Consider the following 17,309-nt stretch of genomic DNA (forward strand, 5'->3'; position numbering starts at 1 on the left):
TTTGCACGGCCATTGTGCCTACGTTCTTCTGAAGCAGCTAAGCAAGAAAAGGCACCCCAGGAAGGAAGCGGGGGGCACCGAATGGTTGAGGGTAACCACACCAGTCCCTGTCTGCATCGAGGCCCTGAAGCCGTGGGATGCTGCACCCCTCACAGGCACCCCGGGGGAGCGGGTGGTGGGGCAAGACAGGCCAGATGAGGGGGCTCCACTGCCCCACTCAGAGGCCGGGTTGCCTGCACCTGCCTGCGGCCACCCCACGGTGGATGCAGCTGCACACGTCTGGGGAAACCAAGGGAGGAGGAGGTGGGATAGAGGGGAAAAAGGCTTTTACTGGAGCTGTCTTCTTGCTGATTGCGGAGCGCACGGGTGCATCGGGAACACTCCAGGCTGGGCTGTATGGAGGCGCTTTCCCCCCGCCGTGACTTGGGTGAGGAAGAGGAGCTGCCCTTCCGGGCTCAACACCAGGCTCCTGCCTGCACCAGCCCGCCAGAAGTTCAAGCTGAGTGCCTGTGCCATTAGTGATGACGTAGGCACGCACCATCATCCCTCCCACGGGACAAGCCCAGGACTCTATCTGTGCTTAAATTATTCAAAGCAACGATTAAATGTTTAATCTCTTGGAGCCTTGGCTGCAGAGAGAAAAACAAACGCCCAAGCCTGAAATCAGGAGCATTGCTCCACACAGCCACCCTGCTAAGCCGTTACCCTTCTTTTGTTCTTGAGAAGCATCTGCCATTAATGGTTGAGTGGATCTTGCTCTCTGGCTACAATTTCAGTGTAAGCAGAGTCTTTACTCATCCTGATTTGTAACATTTTTTGTCAAGTATCTCACTAAAATAATTTCAGATTGTTTAGTCGGATGAAGCTGCGTGTGTATCACCATTACATACAAGTACAATAACCTCTAGAAAGGAAGCCTAGCAAGAAAAATAGCAGAGGGGAGAAGTTTTAGAGCTTTACCATTTTCCATCCTGGAAGAGCAGCCTGCTAAAACTTCAAGGCATTTCAGACACCAAGGAAATAGTGATGATTTATTGTCTGGTCTTTATTATTATTACAAAAAAAGCAGATATCAAAAACCAGCAAAGATTTCACAAGTTCCCCCACAGTTTTACACAACTCAACTGCAGTAAAACGGTGAATGTAAAACACACATAAACCTTCAATGTGATCTGGGGTCTGGGACACCCTGGGCTTTCCTAACTCTTTTTAAAGTACTGCTCTTTATTTTGGAAGCCGACATGCCCACTAGCTAACACGCTGTGGCACGATGCAACAGGAATGTGAACCATCTGGTATCCTTTAAGGCCCTACACGTCTAGAAAACAAAGTGTGGGAGCTCTGCAAGGATGGCGTGGGTACTAGTTTCTCAGATTACCCCAGGCAGTCACTTTGTTGTGCTTGACAAAAACAAATCACTTTTACGTTGCTGAAAGGCAATTTGCTGTGTGAAAGCTGCTGTTTCTTCTTCTCTTCAGGACCTCTGCTCCCCAAAATAAAGAGTTCACTGGGCTGGGCTCCAGCACAAATAAACCATCAACCTTTTAAACTGTACCAACCAAACCGCAAGGTGGGTAACTTCGTCCCGTTGTGACTCTCTCACCGCAAACCCAGCATCTGACTGATCACAAGGAACCCGAACAGGCTAAAGAAAATACTCAGCTCTCTGGAATGGTAATTGGGGTCAGAGGGGATCCTTTGCTTCCTGTCCTGTTCATGGCTGTTGGTTCAGAGGTTGGCCAAAGGAAACATGGTCCAGTTCCCTACAGTAATAGCTGCCCCGCTTCTCAAGTATAGTTCTTACATCAAAACATTGCGTGGCTAGTGAAACGAATTAAGACATTACCCTGCGTCCCTCAGCATTTGCTCAGAAGGTCAGGTCCAAATCTGCCACAATTATACACAAATGCAAATCATCCTAAACATGAAGTTGTGTATGTCACTATCCATGTCACTGAAATGTTTGCGAGTACCAAATGCTCCTGTTAGAAATAAAATTGCACCTTCATAATTTTCCAGAATTTAACAAAAAAAAGAGATCACGATATGCATTATTTGTCAGCTAGGAAAGAAGCAGCGAGAAGGCAAGCTGAGAGACAGGCACTGCCCACAGGGCAGCAATGGCATTTGGTTGGTTAGTTTTCATACCAGCATTTCCCACGCTGTGGATGGCAGACAACCACTCGCTGCTGGATTTAAACCGTTTTCCTGGCAGTCAAAACGCGGACAATGGACCCTACTCCTCCAGCAGCCAGGGCCTGAGAAGAGAAACACGGCAATTACCAGCAGGTCAAGGTAGCTGCGGGCTGAACTCAGTGCTGATCAGAAAGGCTTCCTGACTGGATTTCAAATGAGCTCTCCCTGCTCTCTACACTAAAAATGAAATGCTCACACTTGGTGTGCCAGGAAAGGATGATGGCATTTGCTCTGAAGACAGTTATTTAACAGGCTTTTATTGCCCTGCATAACCAAGTTGCAAAGTTTGCTCCCCTCTAGGAAGGAAATTCTACTTTCATCCACTTGAATCACCGGATTGAAACATTTTGTTTGCCTCAGTCTAACGTAAACCCAAATTTTAACTGCAGAGTCTTCACCCAAGGCATCAGAAGCAGCAGGCACATGAGCTCGCAGGACCGTACCCTCGCCACAGCGGGAAATACGGCATTTCAGTTTCACCAGGCAGAAAGGTGGGTCCTACCAGGGTCGGTGAGCGTGCCTGGCACCCCAGAACCTGCCCCCACGGCTATCCCAGGCAAGAGCACGCCCGGCAAACGCACCTTCTCGTGCCACTGCAGCAGCACAGCGCTGCTGTTGTCGGAGGGGCTCTCAAAGCCTTTGTAGATGTACTTCATTAGCAGGTCGACACCGTTCTTGTCCAGCGACTGCACCGCCTTCTCAATATCATTGGCTTTGAAAGAGATGAGGACCTTCAGGACAATACTTTCTGCACGATCCTGTCAACAAACCAAGAACGCAGAGATACATTCACTCTTGTATAAAGTGCCTTCAAGTATTACCCATCTCTCCAACAAACAAAACAAAACAAAAGATTTTTTTAAACATTCCAAAAATCTGTTTCAGTAGGGTAGTTTGCACACAAAGCTTGTGATAAAATGTGTAACAGATACATCCTCCCAGTGACAAATGGCATTAAAAAGTTTAACGTACTTGTCCTGCTCTGGGTTTTCTGCCTGCTTGTGTTTGCAATTCTCCAGCTATTAAATGAGGTTATGGCTAAATAATAAACTTACCTATAGAAACTTGTCCTAGTTCAACGGTCAGGGAACCTTCTTACTTGCTCTTTGGTGGGCTTGGTGGCGGGAACCTGTTCCGTGACCATTTAGCGGTATTTCTCTGTGTATCGTTTGTCTTGTTCACTATTATTGCTGTTTATTGTTGTTATCATTGCTACTGTTGTTGTTCAGATTGTTTATCACTCTGTGGTATTAAATTTCTTCTTATTTTAGCCCGAGTTTGTGCCTAACTTCCAGCCCGACCGGCTGCGGATGGGGGAGGGGCAACGTCAAAGTGCTCTCCGGTCCTGGCAGAGCTTAAACTACAAAACTCAAGGGCTGGCAATTCCAGAAGAATTGTAAGAATAAAGTACTTGTCACCAGAGCCCTTTCCATGCTTTTGTACTGCTTAATGAAATACAACCACTATATTCTGTGGAAATGCCATTAGCCAGCCTGGAAGAGGTGACTGCTGGAAGACATATATTTTCAATACAGTCAACTTCTGTCCCAGGCACCAAGAATGCAAACTGGCAGCATTAATATTTTGCATTAATAACCATCTGCAAGTTGATCTGGGTGTCATTTCAGGCCCAGGAATGCGTGTGGCACGATTACAGCGGCAGATTAGCCATGTAATCAGCAAAAAGCAGCTCTTCCTGTTCATCCACCACTAAGTGAGGAAGGAAGAAAGAAAATGGTCTTGGGTTTGTTGGACTTTTGAGTAATTCCACTGTACAAATACTTCAAGCAGCTTCCTTCTTCAGAAATCACAGGTGTTAGTTTTCTTGTTTAATTTAATACCCCATAACTGCTTGGCTGAGCGAGACCTCATGTGAAGAACTATAAGTAAAACCATAAAATTTCCATGAGATGAACTAAAACCAAAGCGAAACATTAAAATTCAGTCACCTCTTCCAATTCCGCTGCCTTCCAAGCGTATTCTTAAATACATCAATATGGATCTAATGGAAACAAGCCATTAAGGTGAGGACAAAGCTGTTCAGCCTTTTATACAGCACTATCTCTAACAAACAGCTGGATCTCAAAACCGTGGGAAAACCCTCAGGAAGGGGCTGGGGCTAGGTGAAAAAATCTGCCTGCTGAGCAGCACAGAAACATGCCCATGGGACTCTCCTTCAGCAGGGAGAGCAGACCTCCACCACCTGGGAAGTTCTACATCTCACCTGCCTGCTCCCCTCGCCGCTGCAGTCATGAGCCATTCAAGGTTTATTCTGGGGAGATTCAGAAACACACACATGCAGCAGGCTCCTACATTCTGTCACAGGGGGAGGGCTTGTGATTTCTGAGGCTTTAACGGCTTAATTTTGATTGGATGCGATAACCATCAGTTCTTCCTTTTTTGTAGATTCACAGCCTGGCTGTGCTAGCAGTTTCCTTAGTCAGCAGTGACTACTGGCAGCTGCGGTTCCCTGATCGTTCAACACCGACTACATCTGCATGCTGCCAGGTCTGGATCAGACACAGGCACCCAGTGACACGTGGAGTTAGCCAGGGCACTCAACATACGACCTACGCAGGTCGGAGAACACGCAAAACCCGATCTAGCACCAAGTGAAAGCTACGCAGAGGACACCCCAGCTGCGGTATTCTGTACAAGATTAAAACACTGGGGGTGACGGATGTTTTGCCACTGACGAATACTCTAAAACCAGCCTCCTTGGCTTCCTCAAAGTACACCTGGCAGGGTCGGTGGGGTAAGAGTTACAGAAACAGGAAAGGATTTTTAAGGAGTAACCGATGAGTAAGTTTGTTACTATTTCACCTTCACTGCCTGGTTCTTTGTGTTGATTGGTGGGTTCTTCAGAGCCGCCTGCAGCGCGGCCATCATGTTCCCTGTGCCAGACGGTTAAGAACCACACACCAAGTATTTGGCAATCAACAGAACCAGCTCCAGGACTGCGAGAGCTGTGGCTGGCTTGTGTATGACCGAAAATACTTAAGGTTCAGTGGATGCAGTGGTTCCCTCAACAGACAGCACAGCTTACAGTGTAAGGGAGCGATTATTAGGCCATTTGAGGAAGGAGCACTAGAAAGAAGCTGTACAGTTCCAGTACTGGAGAATACTTCTTAGGGCCTTCGTGGAATGAGGCTCCGAGTAAAAGAAATTATTCTCCATCGCTTCTGCAATTTGTAGCCCTCGAGAACGGGCCTCGCCCACCTCCGACAGCCGCCGCGGCCCCAACCGTACAGCGGCCGGGGGGAAGAGCTCCTCCAGTCGCCAGACAGCCAGGAAGGCGGCGGTGGGAGCGGGAAGAGGGCGCTCTCCTTTCCGCCATCCCTCCCGCCCCCCGCACCTCACCGTAAGACACCGCCCAGACACCGCGGCCCCGGGACACCGCCGCCTCTGCCGAGAGGAGGAGGAGGAAGAGGAAGAAGCGGGGCCTCCCTCCTCCTGCCAGCCTTGGGCCCCTTCCTCCCGGCCGCCCCGCAGCCCCTGCCCGCCCTCCGGTCGGCTCAGGGCCGGGTCGCCCCTCGGCGGGAGCGCCGGGCACGGATGTTCCCGCAAAAGGCAGCGCCGGCGGCCGCCGCTCCCCGCAGCCCTCCCCGCCGCGCCCGCTCCTGCCGGGACTACTTCCCGCCCGGCGGCGGAAGGATATTGCCGCAGCCACGAGTCCACCTCGCCCTCATCGGGCCCCGCTTGCCCGTCGCCTCCTTCCTCCTCATCCACGAACTTGTTCTCGTCGTACTCGTCCACATCCACCCGGCGGAACCGCGCCGAGGACACCGCGTGCTTCGCCATGGCCGCCGCGCCGCGCCGCGCCGCGCCCCGCCCCGCCCCGCGCAGGCGCCGCCGGGGCGCGAGCGCTATGCACGCGCCCTCCGCCGGGGCGCGAGCTCTGCGCAGGCGCCGGCCGTTGGGCGCGAGCGCTATGCACGCGCCCTCCGCCGGGGCGCGAGCTCTGCGCAGGCGCCGGCCGTTGGGCGCGAGGGGGTGGAGCCACGCGGGAAGCGAGCTGCCATTGGTCGGCTGCGTGCCAGGGCGTCCGGTTGCTGTGGTTACCGCGTCATTCGCGGACGGGCGCCGCGGGACGCGGAGTGGCCATCGACTTCGGGCTCCGGGCAAGCGCGCTCCTGCCGAGCCCCGACAGCGAGCTGGTCCTGCGGACACAGCGACAGGGCGCGATGCCGTGCGGGTTCAGCCTAGGGAGCGTTCTCAGACGGCTCTGGCCGAAGCGAGAGCCCGCCGCCCCCTCCAACGGGCCTGTGGGGGCGACACGGAGCGCGGGTGGCGCCAGGTAGTGCCCACGCGGCGTGCTCCGGCACTGGGGAACAGGCTTTGGTGCTGAGCTTGGAAGTCCAAACTCAAACGCCGCCTACTTACCACAAGAGTTCAAAAAGAGCAGCGGCTCTACAAAATCTAGCGAAAGAAAAGTAATCGCCCCGATGCTACAGCACAGGCGCCTGCTTGTGGCCGTGCTAGCTAGTACTTAATCGGAAAGTGCAGAGGGATTCCGTCTCATGCAAGAAAGCTGTCCTAAAAAAGCGCCTAGGCGTTGTAAAAGTAAGGGATCGGGTGGGTTTTAGCGCAGTGCTGCCTCTCTAACGTCGTCTGAGGCTCAGAAGAACCTCTGCGTTTCCAAGGGGGATCACCTCTGCTGAAGTCAAGGGTGGTTAAGGTCACACGGGGAAGCAACCTCTTTTTTTCTACTCGGATATGCGTAACTAAGTAAGAGATGCCACAAAAAGAGTCAAAAAGGAGCAGCAGCACTGCCTCACAAAATTAGACAGTGTGTGTGTTTGGCAATGGCTGTTACCTAGGAAGGAACCCCGGTTTCCCCAGGCAACAGCATGATCTTGACTTCAGCTGCTCCCTTCTTCAAGACCTTTAGTGTCATCACAAATGTACTCAATCACACAGTGAAAACACTGCTCTAAATGACAGAAACTTTGTTTTTCTTTTTCAAGTTACACTTGGACTGTGTAGATCTGTTAGTATCATCTTTAGAGTAGGTGCCTGCTGCTTGGAAAAAAATCAGGATTATGAGTGTCACTGAATTATTCCTTTGGCATTTTTAAATGCCTTACGATATTTTTAGGTCTGGGGTATAGATGTTCCCTCTGAAAGGGCAGAAACATGCCTGGGAAAAGCACCAAGGGGCTGTGAGACATCGGAGGTAGCAGTCTGCCTTTCATCGCTTGGAAAGGCTGCTGGGAGGCCGGACTAGGAGAAGAAAAGGCCTTTAATTTCTGCTGCACAGCAGGGTTTCCCTGCCTCGCCTGTGGAAAGGCTTTCCTAAAATAGGGTGTAATTCCTGTTAAGTTGTTAACTGGATGCAGATTTTGTTGATCTGCTAGGGTTCTTGATGGTGGAGTTGAGTGATGAAGGGCTGACCCTGGGATGCCATACACAAAATTGCAGAGGAGGTAACACCAGGCCCCCCCAGGCAGTCTCTGCAGAGTCACCCCAGGCCACAGGCTGGGAGAGGCTCCGCAAAGCTTCGCCGTTCCACGCAGCCATGGGGAAACCGTCCTCGGTGAGATAAAACTGAGAGAAATAGATGCAGAGCGTGATTTCTGGATACTTCCACAAAAGGGTGTAGATTTTACTTACGCAGCAGTGGTAAACCTCGTTACAAGGAGAGTAATTTGCATAGAGGACGATGCATCCGATGTTTGCATGGGCTTCTGTAACTGCATCCAGATAACCACCCACCCCAAACAGCACAGATTCGGGATGGTAGCCTCGCTCAGTACAGTCTGTAGCATGGCCTTTTTGGACTACGCTGCCTGAGGAACTCCTCAGTTCACAGAAGAGAAGGTGTTTGTTTCGGAGAGTTGCTGTTGATCTGTAAGGGAAGCCAAAGACCCTGTCAAATTCTGCGTAAGGGACTCTCGCTTCTTCACCAGCCCGCATGTGGTAGGGACACTTGGCGCAGGTGTGGTTCTGTCTCTGCCAGCAACAGGGCTTTACCACAGTCCCCTGGTTTGTCAGATATTCTTGGAAAATTGTTTTCTCTCCTGGATTCAAGTTCTGTTGAAAAATCTCCCCGTTTATGAGCTACATAGCTGACAGTCCTGAGTGAAAAGGGGAAGTATTAGCTTAAGTCAACCCTTCGATTTATTTGGCACTTGAACCGCAAAAATAGTAGGGGACAGTCTCCTCAAAAACGTACTGAAACTTGTAGCAGCGTATAGCAACTTAGTGACACACAGAACAAAGCGCCCTTGCAGCCTAGGAACATTTTTCCTTTTCACAAACTAGCCTTTTTTGCTAAAAACGTAAGTTGAAAATATTTCTCCGGCTCTGCTCCCTTACCCTAGACAGGACAAACTGTATAATAAAACCAGCCATGATTTTCAGGAATTGATTAGCAGATGAGCCTTATGAAATCTGGCAAAGCAAACAGGAAAACACCACCAAAACCCAAAAGGTATAATTACCATCTCAGCAGCTCCAGCTCAGTAAATACTCGTCTGATTTCCTTCACTGGCCTTTTAGGACTGGTCCAGAGTTTCCATTCCACTGATATGGCAAGTTTTCTTTTCAAACTCATATGATGAAGAAGAAAGTTACTATTGCCTCCCCTGTTTTGTCAGCTGAGATGTGGAAGTATCTGTCCCAAGTGCCGTAACTTTGCTCCAGGTGTAATGAGGTGGCAGGCAGGTAGCTTTAGGTGTTTGCAGGTGCCAAGTGCTAGGAGACGAGAATACAAACAGGATTTTCTTTTGTATGGCCAGGCACCTGTGGTAGTTAAGCTTCTGTTCTTTGCCTGTCAACATTTGTTTCCTGTCTTAAGTGGTTAAGTTTCCTTTGCTTCTTCAATGCTCGTACAAGGTTTTTACAGCTGAAAGATAGATGTTGTTCTACTGAATCTATTACTGAATTTGTTTCCAGGTCTTTGTTATTTCTATGTGTCCGTCTGCTGTGCCAGTGGGGCAGAGAGCTCCTCTTGTGCTTCTGCTCTCCTACGCTGACAACAAGGTTGTCCCTTCTTTAAGCAGTTTGTCCCCCTCGCTGCTGTAATTCAAGCAATCAGTGGGCCATTTCATGAGTAAGCTAAATCACAGAATCACAGAATCATCAAGGTTGGAAAAGACCTTGAGGATCATCTAGTCCAACCAAATCGTGCCTGCGTTGCTTCAGCAGGCTTCCAGATGAGTGCAAACACAAGTCTTATGTAGATGAACAACTTCTGACTCAAGCAGATGATTATTTTTTGGACTCAACTTTTGACTCAAGCAGAAAATTATTTTTCTTCACTGCTGGTCTAAGTGAGCTGCTCATCGTCCCTGAACCCAGTTTAATTCTGTTACTGCTTTTCTGACTATGTACAACATTTCCATCTGCATATTTTATTACAGTTGCTTCTGCATTCCACATTGTTTTGCCCTCTGACTGTCAGTCTTTCATTTTCATCTTAAATTACTAATTTGATTCATTTGCTTTGTTTTCCACTCCTGATTCTATGCCAACTTCCATGCACTTTCCTGTGTTGGAGCTCTTTCCTGATCTAGGCCATTGTGCTGTTCTCATCCAGTTTACTTCTAAAGAGTGGCTTCCTGACAACAAGAATGCTCCATCTGTCATTTCTGATGTTTCTGTACCTTTTTGTTGAGCAGTTGTACTCTATAATGTGCCTTACAACATAATCATGGCAGCGGTGTGTCTCAGAAAATGAAAAATGCATTTGCTACCTGACATAAAAAGGACAGGTCTGATGAAGGGAGTGTATTTCTTTGTAGAGGGATGTTATGAGAGAGTTATCACCACCTCACCAGTTCTCCTGTAGGTTGCCAATATTATTAAAGACAATTTGAAAAGCTGCAAATTCGGAACGAGGTTCCGATTCTGTCACTGCTGGTATTTTTGCAGAGGTGGAGCAGCCACATGAGGGCAATGTTGCACACCAGAGATGTTTCCCATTTTGTGCTGCTTGATCCGAGGCCAATGGCTTGAACTCTGCTACAGTGTGTTTAAAGGGATGCCATCAGAGACATTTAGGAATTTAGATCTCCCTCTAAAAGCTGCCTTTTCTTGTTTGTTCGACCTGCTCAAAATCCAGCAAATATTCAGCCTTCTCAATTAACAGTGTCACATCCTTACAGGATGAGAGTCAAATTTCAAACTACCCAGTTGGAAGGATTCACTGGAACAGCGTTCCCACAGCCCGAGTGCGTTTCTGTGTGTGCTGCGCCAGCCTTTGGCTCCTCTGCCAGCGCCGTCCCCGTGAGCCGGCTGGGGCTTCCAGTGACAAGGGCAGCTTGCTCGGCCTCTGCGGGCTCTGGCCTTCCCAGCCCTCTGCCAGCTCTGGCGAGCAGAGAGGGCCAGGGAGAAAGGATCCCAGTGGGTCTCTGAATATAAATGGCAGAGGTTTCTCACTTGCCATGTACATCAGTCCCACAACCGATTATTCTGGAGGTGCAAAGAGGAAGGCTGTTTACAAAAAGCGCAAGCCGAGCAAAATGGAAAAAAGCTGACCACTCAGTATGTTCTCTCAATGGACCCATTTCTGGTTTATGAGAAAGCAGAAAGTCGGTTTTTCTTCCTTTTTTTGGCATGATCTTTTCTAAAGTAGAAAAATGGTGCAGAATGTGTTACACAGAATCTCTTTAAACTGATGTATGCATGCACCTATGTATGGATGCCTGCGGATTAAGCAGCTAATAGGCCCACTCACCATTCAGCTCTCTTGCAGAAAAAAGTTCATTCCCAGGCACAATTTTATTTAGTAATACTGAAAAGCTTGGTAGAATTTGTCATCTTCAGAGTAGTTTATAAATCTGATCAAGTGGTTAAAATATAGACTGGTCTAAATGGCTCTCTTGCTGGTATTTCTGCTGCATAGCATCACTTAGATCCCTGGAGGGAAATTGTTAAAGGGGCTTCTGACTTTCAGGGTGCCTCATTTGTCATAGTGATCCTGATGCATCTGCAGAGGTGATAAATGCTGCAGATTTGAGCAGAAGTTAATAGTTTATATAAGTTGGAAATTTGGAATTCAGATGGTTTCAGGCTGGGAAGTAAAAAAAGAAGGTACTCAAAATGACTTCTCCCTTTTGCTAATTTTCCTCTTAATTTCAGTGTTTGCAATCCTGATTGGGAGGGAGAAAGAATTTTACCTAATCGGGTACCTAGTTTGGTTCTGTCATTTGTTATAAGGTGGCTCTCCTAATGCCTGTCTCCAGTACCTCCTATTGGCACTAACCAGTCATAAAGTGCTTTGAGATCTTCGAGACACAGTGTGGACTGTGGTGTATAGCTCATTCTGTTTCATTTTCTTCATCCTTTAAATGCAACACACCAATCAAAATAGTCAATGCCCTGGTAAAAAAGCAAGATATCCAAACTGTTCTTTTGCTTTGTCGGGTTGTCCCATGTTTCCGAGCAGAAAGCCTGCCCACATCTTCTCTAATATTAACCTTTTTCAACACACAGCCCTTCATGAGCCCATAGGCTGTTCTGCATCTTCAGAAGAAATGCTTGATATTAAATATGCTGCATGAACCCAAGGGTAGGTCTTTTAACACTTGAAGTTGTTAGGAAAAATACCATCTGCATCTATCAAGTTCACTGCATGGAAGCATCATCCTGATATAGAAGATCATGTCTAATGGATACAATTAGGGACTCAAAACACGTGTTAATGGATCCATGTCCCCCCCAGTTATATTTAAAATTATATCCCCATCCCTCCTAACTGTATTTGGAGGGGACAGGGATATAATGATAAGATTAAGACCTTGTTTCACTTATGCAGCCATCTTTGGGGCAAAGGGCAGTAGCTGTTTAATAGTGCTCCACAACAAGGTATAAATGTTCACAGGGGGAACTGAAGAGGAATGCTTCATTCAGTTAAAACCGCAGGGGAAACTTATGTGGTCAGTACGTAATTACTCAGGTTGGAAGTCAGACAGGATACAAGCCATATGTTCTGCTCCTAGAGAAAAAAAGTGTAATGATCAGGGCTGCGAATTTTTTAAATCCAATCATTAGCTGAAAGCTGGTTATCTCTTCAGTCTAAAAAGCACACAGAAATTCTGATACATCCTAATGTGGCTATTTTGGACCTGACACTGGTTTTACTAATTTATACTCGGGATACTGTGATTTACAAAGATGCCTTCATTAGGCAAAAGCTGTTTTTTCTGACATGTGATTATATGGAAGTATGATGATTTTTTTATTCCCTGAACTAAACCATGATCTACTTCCATAGTCTAGTACAAGTGTAGTTCTGTTTATGTGAGGGGATCTGGTGCTTCTCCCCAAAGTGCTACACTCAGTACAAGAATGGTTCCCCTTTTTTGCTGCTGAAATATGAGTGTTGAAATTCTGTTGCATTTCTTAGTTCAGCTTGGTTCAATAATCTCTGTTGGAAAGCGTTTTACACATGACTTCATTCAGTAAGAAGTTTATCTGAGTTCAAAGTACAGAGGAGTCACATGATCCTTTAAACAGCCAGAGACTTGATGTTCTTGTGCTTTTAAGATCTTGTTCTTTAAGATTTTAAAAATAAGAAGTAAAGGGAGTGAGGGAAGAAGCAGAATGCTATCCACAACTACTAATAAATACATCCACACGGGCAATTTAAACCGGAGCTGTTGTGGCGTCACTTGCCTCCACTCTCAACAACCTCAAGTTCATTTACTACAAGTGTTTGGGATATCTAGCCCTGCAGGAGTGCTGGCTCACAGCTCCAGAGCACAGCCCTGGTGTTTTGCATTCTGCCACTGGGCCATAAAGATTAGCAAGGATTTAGGTCCCGAGTTTGGAACGTTTCCTGCTCCAGCCTGTGTGAAAGTCAGACCTTCAAAAAACTGTTCCACCAAATTTTCCCTCACCTGTCTTGTCCAGCCTCAAAGTGATTTAAATCACCACCTCGCTTCCAGAGATTTGTTCAGAGTTCTGCTGGGATTTTTTTGTTTGTTTCCCTTTCTCTGTCTTTACATCTAAAAACAAGTATTTTTCCCTTTCTGTCTATTCAGAGTGGAGTTTAAAAACACAAAATTTATTCAATTTTAAATCTTGCATCCACTGATAAATTTATGATGCTCTGGCAATGAACAGCACAATGAAGAGTAGCTTGCCTTCCACTTCCATTACATTGTCGTGTAGATTGGCTAATGGTGATCATGAAAACTAAACCCTTGCTGGCACACAGAGCATTCTGCTATACCCAAACTGTCTGTAATCTCAGAGGACTTGATATGAAACCATGTTTGATGGGCAGCAGGCCTCCTGAAGTCTGTAAGGTACTACAGGGGCTTGGGTCTTATTTGCCTCTTTGCCTGAAAATTAGCGCTAGTTGATTTTCTTGGCATCAGTTATAATGAAGGGGCTGGCTGCAATGTATTTCAAACCATGAAGGTCCTGAGCAGCTGATGGGCAGCTAGCTGGGCAGGTAGCCAACGAGCTATGCTGACAAATTTTCCTTAGTGGGAACATTTTCTTCCATCTCTATTGGCTCATTTTCCAGAAGTTAGTAGGAACCCAGCATGTTGGTGACCTCTGTTAATTTCTCTGCTGGGTTTGATGAGCTCAAGTGAGTTGATGAGTTCAGAAATCACACAGGATGGAGCAGGAATGGGACAGAAAGACATCAGGTTGCATATGCTTTGTTTCTTTAGAATTTTACGCTAATAACCCTACACAAGCAGCAAAAAAAGTGGAGAGAAAGGCATATTTTATATCAGTTGAGTCAGAGGATCTCAGAATTAATTGCCTGAAATGCTTAAGAAAGCTAAAAATATTAAAAGAATGGAAACTTTGCTGATTCTTGTTGAAGGTGGTGTTGGTTTGTTGTGTACTATAGCACTACACAGATGAACTCATTTACAGAGTTGTTCTTTATACCAGAAATTCACTTACTATGTGTGTACAAACCACAGGTGATCTTTTAGCTCATGTGCTATTAGTCGTAGCAGCTACAAAGGGCAGTAGAATTAATGGCCCAGGAAAAAAGTTGCAACTAGAAATTACACCATCTCAGGTCAGGAAGACCAGACAGTCTCAACTCACATCTCCAGTACTCCTTGTACATCAGTGTTTGGTCTCTCCAGAATCCATGGCACTAACGATGTTGATTTATTACCAGTTTTTATTAGGTAGGTGCTAGTGACCTGGATGTTGCCATTAAATAGAATTTTGCTGTTGAATTAGGCCAAGATTAGCAAAAATAGATATGCAATATGCTAGACTGCCCTGTAAGCCACTTACCCTCTGATTCATTTAGTTTAAACAGTCTATGTAGATTACTATACAGCATGATTATAAAACTATTGAGGCAAATGGCAATAACTGATATTCAAGCCTTTTCTTTTCAAAGAATCACGTTATTCCTCTTGATAACTTTCACTCATAGACAGGCAGACATCTCAAATGACCCTTGAAAGATTTTCTGGGCTTGGAGAAACATATTTGGACCTAAGGCCACTTGAGAGGATGTCATGAAAAATGAGAACCAGATAACACATAACAAAGAAATGATCATCATATTTATTTCAGACTCAAATTTTTTTTTCTTGTGAGAATTCTAGGCAATGCCCTGCTTCTACAGCGCTTAAATTAACAAACGTGAGGGCTCTTGCTAATGTCACTGGCACTGTCTACATGGATAAAGTTAAGCAGATGTATAAATCTTTCCAGGGTATGGGACTGAAACAGTAACAGCTGCCAAAGGTGATTCAGTTATTGTATGAGGGAGGGTACTGGCTGCTGAGGGTGATGGTTAACACTGGATGAAAGAGGCCAGAGTGGCACTTGCTGTTACTGTCATGGGTATAAATTTGGATGAATATGTACTTGGATAAAAAAAATGTAAATAGAGGTTAGAAAAAAGATGTGTCACACGGCAGCCACAAACGCCATATTTCTTTGTATACACCCCAAACAAATTAGGATCCAAGATTTGCACTGGTATCTTTGCTAACCTTCAGCACTTCAGAAGGCTAGTGTGAAAGTTAAGCCCCTTTTACTGAAAGAAAGGTCTCATGCCTTGCAACACCAAATCTCTCAAACTTTGAAAAAGTGAAAAGCACTGAGGTTCTTCAGCAGTAATCTGGTTTTGTTTGCTGGGTTCTTTTCTCAAGGGCTAAGTATGAGCATTGCTATCCAAAAATGAGATTGTCTGTACTTTGTATATGTTTGTATTTGTCTCTTTCTGGTTTGACAAAGTTTTTTGCCCTTTCATCTTGGTTTCATCTGCAGTAGTGCAAAGAAGCTGGTCATCTAAAGCACCAGCATAATTCACTACCTTGCTTTCTCTCTAAAAGAAAATGCAGTTTTGACTGGATTCGATGGAGGTCTAGCTTGTGAACATGATACTGTTGGTATCATTTTTTCTGTTGGAAAGAGGAAAGTTTATTTCATAACAGCAAAGATACTGCACCTGCTGCTTGTTTTGCAGACATAGGTGAGAGGAAGGATGATGTCCACATCAGTGAGGTTTGCGTGTGGATCTAGAAGCAGCTTCACCCTGCAGTGTAAAACTTGGTATTACACACCTATCCTGTGCCACCTGCTGCTCTGGGTTTTCTAGTCATTCCTCTTTTTTATCACTTTGTCTTCCTGGACAGGTCATGCTCCTCTCCAAGGCTTCTGGAGTCCTTTAGTTCTCTAAAGAACCAAGCTGTTTTCCAAACAATTCTGATCCACAGTATACTGCTGTCATCATCTGCTGACTTACCTTTTGTTCCTCCTCTTTTCAAGAAATGACTCTTTGTGTTTCTTCCTGGAATCTAGCAGCAGTGCTCAACAGTCCTTTTTCCAGATCTGCAGGGTAACCTTTCTCATCCTCTTTTTCAGGACTTGATCAAGCAGTTTTGCTGATGATTTCTTCCAGCCCACTGGAAGGAAGGGGAAGTTCATATTTATATTTGCCATCTCACTTTTACGCTGTTGGCTCTATTTGTAGGCAAGTAATATTGATAGATTTCTTTGGGTTTTCCTCATCCTTTCGTGGGTAAGGTTTGGTTCACACACACTGACACGGGTGAATGATCAGAACCATTCACGTGCTCAGGTTTCAGGGAACCATGTGCATACAGTAAATGAGGGAGGTTTGCTTTATTCTCCTGTATAACAATCTCCATAAAGGCTGTTTTGTGTTCAGTTTGTGAAGCTCAGAACATATATATGTCTTTCTTTTGTGCTAGAAAAGTACTGTCCTTATATGTATGCATTCTCCTAGGACATAGAAACTGAAATTGCAGCAACTGAATTTAATATAAGGGTTTTCATGAAGTTTTGCACAGATCTTTAACTGGAGACTACTGAATAATATGTGCTATTGGCATTAAAGGCAGAGTGGAAACCCTACATGTTAGCTATCAGTATCCCAATTTCTGTCCATGCAGCAAATGCAAAGAGTGGGAATTTCACTGGACAGAGATGGGTAATGGTGTTAGTTTGCTTGGTTTTGGGGAGGTTGTTTGCTTGTTTGTTTTTTCCCAGTCATTATGTAAGGATGAATTGCTGAAAGTTTCGTTAGTGGTTTGTCAGTTTTTGTATATAGTTTTTTATGTTACAGTAGGTTTTTCCTGTGCTTGCATATGGGAAAAATCTGGCTCTGTTTTGATTCACAGGCTTTAAAAGTGTAACTAACTAGATCATAAAAATGAAAAAAACACATTTCATTGTTATCTGATCAAAACCTCCATCTGTCAGATTGTTTCCAATCAATCTTGAAGGAAGGCAAGAACGTTATTTAAAAAAAAAAAAAAAGTCTCCCTTCATATTTCATGGTCTTTGTGTAACCTTGAGATACACCCCATCACATCCTTTTGGGTAAATCAGTGAATCACATTCATCCTCCTCCTGACACCTGTCTCTTCATTTCAGTGGTTTTCCTATGCTCCTCCTACTCACCTCTTCCTGAACCGTGAGTTGTCCTGATGGCTCTTAGATTGATTATTGCTCCCATTTGACATTAAAATTCGGCAGCCTCCTCATTAGTCATATTCAAAGCATGAGAGAGATACTGCAATCAATCTCTTGTGCTGAAATGCAGGTTTGTCCCATAGCAGCAAGTAATCTGTAAGGAAATGACAAATAAGGCATACCTAAATGTCATAGGCAGGGTGACCAGTTTAAATTTTAGGACAGCAAAAAGT

General features: G+C 45.7%; 1 protein-coding gene, 1 long non-coding RNA gene and 1 pseudogene across 3 annotated transcripts in view; all 3 read right to left on the reverse strand.

Moving 5' to 3' along the window:
• Positions 1-1,024: 1,024 nt before the first annotated feature.
• Positions 1,025-6,008, reverse strand: LOC141960857 (actin-related protein 2/3 complex subunit 5). Of its 2 annotated transcripts, none has more exons than XM_074907041.1 (4): positions 5,855-6,008; positions 5,020-5,092; positions 2,778-2,954; positions 1,025-2,258 (listed from the first exon to the last, which is right to left on the reverse strand). In XM_074907041.1, exons 1-4 carry the CDS (start codon positions 5,995-5,997, stop codon positions 2,196-2,198), a joined length of 456 nt encoding a protein of 151 aa, XP_074763142.1. In that variant the 5' UTR covers positions 5,998-6,008; the 3' UTR covers positions 1,025-2,195. The 2 variants fall into 2 exon arrangements, with proteins under 2 accessions (XP_074763142.1, XP_074763141.1); XM_074907040.1 differs by having other exon boundaries at positions 5,020-5,102; positions 5,853-6,008.
• Positions 6,009-7,210: 1,202 nt separating this feature from the next.
• Positions 7,211-8,550, reverse strand: LOC141961107 (putative C->U-editing enzyme APOBEC-4; annotated as a pseudogene).
• Positions 8,551-11,834: 3,284 nt separating this feature from the next.
• Positions 11,835-17,309, reverse strand: part of LOC141961415 (uncharacterized) — a 28,357-nt gene continuing 22,882 nt past the window's right edge. Inside the window, exons 4-6 of the long non-coding RNA XR_012633765.1 lie at positions 17,065-17,230; positions 15,884-16,043; positions 11,835-12,136 (exon numbers count right to left, since the gene is read on the reverse strand). This is a non-coding gene — a long non-coding RNA (uncharacterized LOC141961415). The remainder of the gene's footprint in view (positions 12,137-15,883; positions 16,044-17,064; positions 17,231-17,309) is intronic.

The sequence above is a fragment of the Athene noctua genome, chromosome 5, assembly GCF_965140245.1.
Source record: "Athene noctua chromosome 5, bAthNoc1.hap1.1, whole genome shotgun sequence".
Taxonomy (NCBI): domain Eukaryota; kingdom Metazoa; phylum Chordata; class Aves; order Strigiformes; family Strigidae; genus Athene; species Athene noctua.